At 43.0% G+C, this 8,010-nt stretch overlaps 1 protein-coding gene across 8 annotated transcripts; it reads right to left on the reverse strand.

The window, feature by feature from the left end:
- Positions 767-4,091, reverse strand: LOC8074319 (proliferating cell nuclear antigen). Of its 8 annotated transcripts, none has more exons than XR_002453578.1 (7): positions 3,357-4,090; positions 3,169-3,257; positions 2,416-2,513; positions 1,867-2,320; positions 1,693-1,756; positions 1,496-1,557; positions 767-1,142 (listed from the first exon to the last, which is right to left on the reverse strand). XR_002453578.1 is itself a non-coding variant. In XM_021461689.1 (4 exons), the coding sequence occupies exons 1-3, from the start codon at positions 3,496-3,498 to the stop codon at positions 1,742-1,744; spliced, it is 246 nt and encodes an 81-aa protein (XP_021317364.1). In that variant the 5' UTR covers positions 3,499-4,087; the 3' UTR covers positions 767-1,142; positions 1,693-1,741. The 8 variants fall into 8 exon arrangements, 1 of the variants encoding a protein (XP_021317364.1); XR_002453577.1 differs by having other exon boundaries at positions 1,867-2,289; positions 3,357-4,089; XR_002453576.1 differs by having other exon boundaries at positions 1,867-2,513; positions 3,357-4,089.

Raw genomic sequence — 8,010 nt, forward strand, 5'->3', positions numbered from 1 at the left:
TTTGCTAGTCAAGGATAGAATCACAAACACTCATAAGAACCAAGGGCAAAATCCTATGGGCATTTTTGTCCAATTGTACAAGAATTAACACCGTTAGGGGAATATGAGGGAATAGGACCAAAGTGATGCTTTATTTTGAAAATGCAGGGGTAAATTCACAAAGCTAAAAAAATAGGGGCAAAATTACAATTTCGAGACAAAATAGGGCATAAATACAAGAGCCCCTTGTACTATTAGGCTATCAATGCCAATTTAGAAGTAGAATTGACAATGACAAAGGATATCACTGCCGGTTTAGGGTAACCAACAGTAATGGAAAAACCTCATCACCATCACTTGCCCACTGCCGGCTCACTTTTTTGGCAGTGATAAGGGGTTTTGATCCAGCAGTAAAGTGTTGTTCTGAGATAGTGAGATGTTTTCTTGGAGGCACTATTGGAAGACATGAAGAAATTCACTACACCACAACACCAAGATTAGCGATGGATGATCTGACGGTAAAAGTGGTTACAGGAGCAGACGATCTGACACTAAAAACCTATACCGACAGACTCCTACTGCCGGTGTAAGTCCTGCCGGTAAAAATCTTTAGCGTCAGACAGTACCTTTAGCGACATATCGTCTGTTGCCCTAAATATCTATAGCGACAGATGGTCTACCAGTACTCTATAGCGACAGATGGTCTACCGGTACTCTATGCCGACAGATAGTTTGACATTATAAATGCTTTTAGCGACAGATGGTTCGACGAGATCATTTAAATGCATTTAAAAAAATAAAAGGCCATTTGTTTGCAAATTAATACAAAACTAACATCATTGTGCACGTTTCTCATACAAATAGATTCATGATCTAGTTCAAACACTCACACTGAGATATACGTATATGATCAACCATTACAAACATGAAACATTGACTCATCAATGATAAGTCTATAGTATTAGCTACCTGTACCCAAACATTAATTCATCAGTGATGAGTCTATAGTATCAGGGGAAGTGAATCTTGTTTCTGTACTCAACAATTCTTTGAAGCTCCTGAAGTGCAAAATTAACTCCATTTGCTCTTCTTGGTTCAGCAAGACCACCGGCAAGAATGAAGTCTATCCCACTGTTCAGTAGACTGGATGGTTGTCTGACATTCTACAAAAGTTAAAACAAAAGCATGTTATCAGTATACAAAAGTTAGGATCTTAGTCACTGCAAAAGCATGTTATCAGTAGGATAACCATATATAAGAAGCAAAGTTGATAGTATAAGAGATTCAGATACTATAACATGGCAACTTAAAAACAACAGCAACACATGCTGAAATCAACTTGTATGCAACAAAGGTACATGTCATTCGACTATAGCTAAACCAACTTGTATGCAGCAGCATCTTAGAATTGTATTTTCACACATGCGTACAGAAATTAATAAATCAAGGTGAAGCTCAGAATGACTACTATCATGTTAGAAAACATAACATGAAACCCCACTAGAAAATATCTCACCACTTCTGCAATTTTAATATAATTTCATTGCCAAACTCAACGTCCCACGCAAATTCTTCAGGCTGTAAATTTAATATATGGAATATCAGCTCCCCAAAGTAAATTGGCAATTTTGGTAGGTATACAAATTCTAATGCACTTCCAGTGGCCAATCTTGGCAAGATAAAGAGAGCCAAACAAGAGGTTGTCAATCTTACATATTTCATAGGTGATTCACCACAGTGGGCATGACTTCTACCCCATCTTCTATAGCTTTTTCACCTGCACAATTGGACACACATTCCAATATATGCTCACCAACAAGCAAAGATCCTGGCCATTTTTAGTGGCATGGTCCAGTCAATTAATAATAAAATAAAGTGCCATCTTACACACAGGTTGAAGGTATTAATTGTTCAAGTAATCAAAGATCTCTTCGGGTTCCGTGAGATTAGGTTCTGTGGCATGAGATCCTGCAGAGTGATCAGGACTACCACTACACTAGAGAAAATCAAGACTGCAGGTTTCATGATGTTGTGAGGTCTGAACCTACTCCTATACCAAAGCACAAAGCACAAATCCACTCATCTAAATTCACTGATTCACTGTAAATCCAAGGACTCACAGTAGATACTGATACAAGCAACTGAAACTGTCTGGCTTAAACAGATGAGACATAATCACTTTTTTGCTTGCAAACAATAGTCAAGCAATTGATGGTGGAAAGACAAAGTAGGCAACATGACCATACGAATCCCTGCTTGTCATCAGTTCTGCATCCCATCTCCCTCATTCTGCATCTCATCTCCCTCATTCTGCAATTTGATCATTGGAGTCACGTAATATCTGTTGCAGGTCATCTCTGTGACCTTGTACTCAAACAGCGCGGGTAGCTCGGATGAAAGACTAATAGTCACTTGTTAATCAGACTGGGTACACACCTTGGAGAAGGAGTTCACGTACTTAGGTCAAGGGTCAGGGAAACCTTTTCTTTCATCTCTATAAGGATAGGTTCTTCTATAAGGGTAGGTTCTTTTGGCTGCATTGATACAAACATGACCCATTAACTAGTGCACATATGCATAAACAGGATCCATTCTACAGTATTTATTAGAATAGTTGATACTAAAGATGTTACTCCATATGATAGAACCAATTGAAATTATAAAATAAACATATGGTAATCTGCACAGTAGAGTAGTAAACCACCTCCACCCAGATTTTATAGTTAAGAAGGAAATAAGCAATAACTAAAAAAACAAACGTCTAATTCAATCCCATTTACCAATACCAATGTAATCAACCAAATGAAGAGCCATGTTCTGCTTTATGAAATATGTAGACAAATTAACAAATCCAGTTAAACAGACTAAACTAATACTCCCAACACAGAAGAGCAACATTAGCAAACAAAGTGAATTAGCAACTCAACACGGTATAGTGAGACAACGAAATTCTAAGGCAGTATGTATGCATGTTCTGCTAATCTGGTGTCTATCCACCAGACAGGCTAAAAGGTAACCTAGGTGAGGAACCGAGAATGCACACTTGCTAACAACATTAGGGCATTAAGAATCGACAACACATCACTGATATGATTGTTCACTGCATTTCATGTTACAGTCACATATAGATATTCAGAGGATGATATCCATTCCAATTTGAGGGGCTAAGAGGGTCAAACCGGTAAGTACCTTGCCAGCAGTGTAGAAAATTGTTGAGGTCCCAGCTTTTCCCCAAGTGAAGAAGTCGACACGCTCCTTATCCACCGAGATAATGACAACTAGGGCAGGAGATGGAAATGGTTCAAGATACAGAACTAGAATCCTCCATGCGCAACAGTAACAATTAGCCTTATAATCACCAAGTAAAGTCTATGTACCAGTGTCCCTGTCCCCCCTGTCCCCGACGCTGCTGAGCTTCTTGCAGATACGCATAAACTTGGCAGAGGGCATGCGGACTATGGCCAGGTACTCGGATTCTGGGTATTCCGGGATTTCGATGGGCACGCCGTTGATCTCCATGAAATCCAATACGTATTTGGAAATCTCATGAACCTCTGTTCATTTCCACAAACCCAAAATCAGCACAGGGTCAGGGCAAATCTGATTTAAGATTGGAAGAGCAGATCTGAAAGGGAGGTTGGGAGAGAGAGGGCGGTGTTGGTGCGGCTTGTCCCTGTGCGTTGGTGGCAGCACGGGTGCTGCATAGGCCCCTGTGACATGTAGCCTCTCGAGGCCCTTGGGGGCAGCGGCGACGCAGGCATCCGGAGGTCCATGGGGGCGAGGCGCGAGCGCCGCGGAGGACCTGGGGTGGCGGCACGGGCTCCGAGGAGGGCCCTAGGGCGGCGGCGCGAGCGTCGAGGAGGTCTCCGGGGGCGGCGGCGGGCGTCGAGGTCTCCGGGGGCTGCGGCGCGGACGTCCAGGAGGTCTCCAGGGCGGCAGCGCGGTCGTCGAGGAGATCCCGGAGGCACGGCGCGGGCTTCGGAGAGGGCACGAGGAGGCAGCGTGCGTGCGAGCTCAGGGGAGCCCGACGGTGCGACAGATGTAGTTTCGAGCTCAGAGGACTGGGGCGGCGGCGCAGATTTGAATGGGTCGGGCTGGCTAGGGTTTAGGAATTAGGAAATTTTATCTGTGAACCGATGTGGGACCAACGGAACTGTGGAGAAACCGATAGGCTAACGCAATTCACGAGCTGGGCTAATGGGGGATCATTTTTTGGCGACAGACTGCATGACGATATAAGCACTTTTAGCGACAGACTACATGACGATAAATATATCTAACTATAGCGACAGACAATGAATCGCTAAACAAGGAATTAGCGTCAGACTGTCTGTGAGTTATCTTTAGCGTCAGATAATCCATCGATAAATATAATTTTTAGCGTCAGATGTCTGACGGTGATTTGGTGTTGTGGTGTAGTGATTTTGGGGGTATAGATTTGGGATGAATACCGAATGGAGTCATTCACGTTAAAAGCTTATCTATGTTAACATCGATGATACTTCACTCTCTTACAAAGTCGCCTCTATTATATTAACAGAGGCGGACCATCCGTATGCCTCTTTTGATAGGTTTACATAGGTGGCTGGGCTGGCCGTCTTAAAAAAAAACAGTTTTCACTGTATGTGTTAATCTTGACTGTAGTAGTAACTAACGTTAAGTTAATTTATTACTTGGTTGTATAGATAGCAAGAGTGAGTTCAAGACGAACTCCGCAAGTATAACAACTAGATTGTATAAATCCCACAATCTCATGATCAATGTGACATAAATAATATAGAGCATTAAACAATAATCATGAGCATATTTACACAACAAGATTCATCACCCTTAATGTAAGAATCCCCAAGGCCGCTCGTGACCGTGAGCACGGCTAGTATATCAGTTTTTAACACTCTGCAGAGGTTGTACATCTTTACCCATGAGTCATGATTTACCCTTTCGCCTGAGATGATCAGCCTCGTAACCCACTACCAAGGTAGGTCGGCAGGGATTACTATGAAGTCTTTCAAAGGTTCGTCTAACAAGTTAGGGCCGCTTGGTTTCGGTAGTCAGTCCATGTGATTCTACCCCGCAGGAGATCCACGGTCTGCTATCCCCCATTTGCGCCACACGGGTAACCTCTAACAAGCTAAAAAACTTACTCATACTTGACTAAAGCCAGAGCCATTATAGCCCTCATGGTTGCACTTTCATCCCGGTTATCACTTACGAATAAATCCTCAAGTTGTTAAAAAGTCATTATTATCATTTGTTGCTTTATATCAATCTAGTCACAAGATCATAGTCATAGAGTTAAAATCCAAATGCTATACTTGCCTTGATCCAATTGCTCCTGCTGGTCCTGCTGATTTTACTTGCTTCCACGACTCTGATCTTGACCACGGAAGTAATACCCACTGTCTAATCTCGATCATCGATTATCAACACACAAACAATCGAAGACAGACATACACGAAGCAAACAAGATTATAATTAGAACAGTACACCAGCAGTAAATAAATTTAAATAAAAGTTTTCCAAAATCATCTACACGCTGCTACGATCACGCCAACAGAAAATTCACGGAAAACACAGTTACGACGTGAAATCTACGCATTAAACGGGACTGCAAAGGCTATCTACGGACTTGTATTTAACTAGGAAATCTACTAGTGGTGAACCTAGGCAACAGTGGTACCAACATGAAGCTTATGAAATTATGAACCTAGGCAACTTGAACGGATTGAATCGGAGCTAAAACGGACAAGATATGAATTTTCTAAGATTTTATATAGAAAAGTAATTAATTAAATAGGTTCACGAAATTAAAATGTTTCAAACTGATGAACCAAGATTACTAACACGTAGATCTCGTGATTACTAATCTAACGCAATTTGAGCGGGTCAAATCGGAGTTAAAACGAATATTTTATGGCCAAAACAATGCAGTGGCAATTCTGTAAATAAAGCCTGATTTAAACGAATTTAAATAAATACAGAAATTCCTTGATTTTTCTCTTTGGCCGAGGACTGCGGGGCAAAATCAATATCTTTGGGGGACTCTTTAGCAAAATGGCCCGCGAAGGGGTACGGGGCGCCCTGGTCCGTTGGATTAGAAATCAACGGTCACGATTTGATCAAGGGAGAAAGAGGAGGTCGGCCGACCGGAGTTGAGGAAGGGGCCTGCGGCGCTCCATTGCCGGCGATGAGGAGGTCGCCAGAGTTAGGCGTTTGGGCGCTACCGTGCACGATTCTCGAAGCCGAGCACACAGGGAGAGAGAGGAGAGCAAGGCGAGCGCGTTACGGGGGTCATTGCGGACCGGGGCGTCGTCAAAGCGGCGGCTCACGGTGGCGCCATGGCCGACACCCACGGTGCACGCGAACAAGGCCCTAGAGGCCACGAAATGGTGCAAGAAAAGCACAGAGAGAAAGAGGGGGAGAAGGAGATGCTCACCACGGTGAAAACGGAGGCGATGGCGGCTCAATTCGCTCGGGCGACGCGCGGCCGGATGGAGATGCTCCGACGGCGATTTCTGCGCGCGCGAGCAGGGGCGAGGCAAGGAAGAAGCGAATGAGAGAGGGGAAAACGGCTCGGGTGTTGGCGCGGTTCAAAAGGCCAAGTCGCGGGGGAAACAGAGGGAGAATCGTGGGAGCGGGGCGGCTCGGGCGGTTTTGCCGCAGCAGGGAAAGGAGAGAGGGAGGGAGCGGTTGGGGAGGAGCGGGACGGAACTGACAAGCGGGCCCCGCTTGTCGGTGAGAGAGGAAAGGGGGAGAAAGGCCGGCTGGGCCGCGGCCAGGAAGAAAGAAAAGGGGGCGCGGGGGATTGGGCCGAGCAGGCCGAGAGGAGAAGGGGGAGGAAAAAAAATTCCATTTTCTTTTTCAAATACATTTTCCAAATGCATTTTCCAATTGAATTTTTAAGCACATTGACATTTTGTTTTTAAAACAATCATCACCATAAAAATGTACCAACATGTATGCATCAAAAAATTTTCTAAACTTATATTAATTTTAATTTCTTAAAAAATCTTATTATTATTATTTTTCCTATATCTTGATGCTCACAAAATTGACTTAGTAAATCAAATTTAACTATTTTAAAGAAGGGAATTTTTAGGGTGTTACGGATACCCATATATAATACCTGACTGCTGTATATATATGGACGGCAAGAGATGATCTGGTAATTAACTCAATGCACTGATCGAATTATTGTTTGTCTCAGTACAAGTGATGGGGCTAGACTGTACAAACAAAAAAAAGGAAAAGCAAAAGTGAAAATACAAAAGCAGCAGCCTCTTTATACGCAATCAGAAATTGTCCCTCGCAGTCTCAGCAGTCTCTTTATATGCAAAATAGAAAAGCAATGGAAGGAAAAAGTAAAAGCAAATGAAAAGCGAAAAGGGAAAAGAACAAAGAAAGATAATGTCTATAACGAAGCAAGTTTACCAGCTTCTCAGAGCCGTTGGAGAGAAATGTCATTTTTCAGTGCAAGTGATGATGAATTGACGGTGCAACCTCAAAATGCAAAACCTGAAGATGAGCTTATTATAGCAAACTAGTTGAACCTATGCGATGACTAGGTGCTTGTTGTCAGATACCAAATATGATAGGAGTTGCTTCAGCTTGGAATAATCGGGTCGATGAGAATCCTTTCTCTACCTTTTCCACTTCTGCCGCTATGCTGTGTAGGTAATCAGATTCTAATTAACATGCACAAGACATTGTACTACCCTTACCCGTTATTCCACAAGGACTAACACGCACATATGTCACCACTCACCACAAATAAAGCATGCTCTCAAAGGGGTGGGTTGTATATGCATGTGTGTTCAGCGAGCTGATTGTACTGCTTTGCAATAAATAAATAAATAAATAAATAAATAAATAAATAAATACATACATAAATACATAATGCTAATAGAAAGACTAGTTTGTTTTGACTAAAATCGTGGATGCTAGAACTTCCACTGCTGCATGATCGGGCATTAGCACCGGTCGGGAAGGGCCTGTTGCCCCGGTTCCCGAGCCGGTGCTGCCCTTCCGGGA

Source organism: Sorghum bicolor, chromosome 5 (assembly GCF_000003195.3).
Source record: "Sorghum bicolor cultivar BTx623 chromosome 5, Sorghum_bicolor_NCBIv3, whole genome shotgun sequence".
NCBI lineage: Eukaryota > Viridiplantae > Streptophyta > Magnoliopsida > Poales > Poaceae > Sorghum > Sorghum bicolor.

Coding starts and splice junctions, on each gene's coding strand:
- LOC8074319 (XM_021461689.1), bottom strand. CDS start 3,498: ATGGAGATCAACGGCGTGCCCATCGAAATCCCGGAATACCCAGAATCC. Junction 3,258..3,356: donor CAGGGGGGACAGGGACACTG/GTACATAGACTT, acceptor CTCCTGCCCTAG/TTGTCATTATCTCGGTGGAT.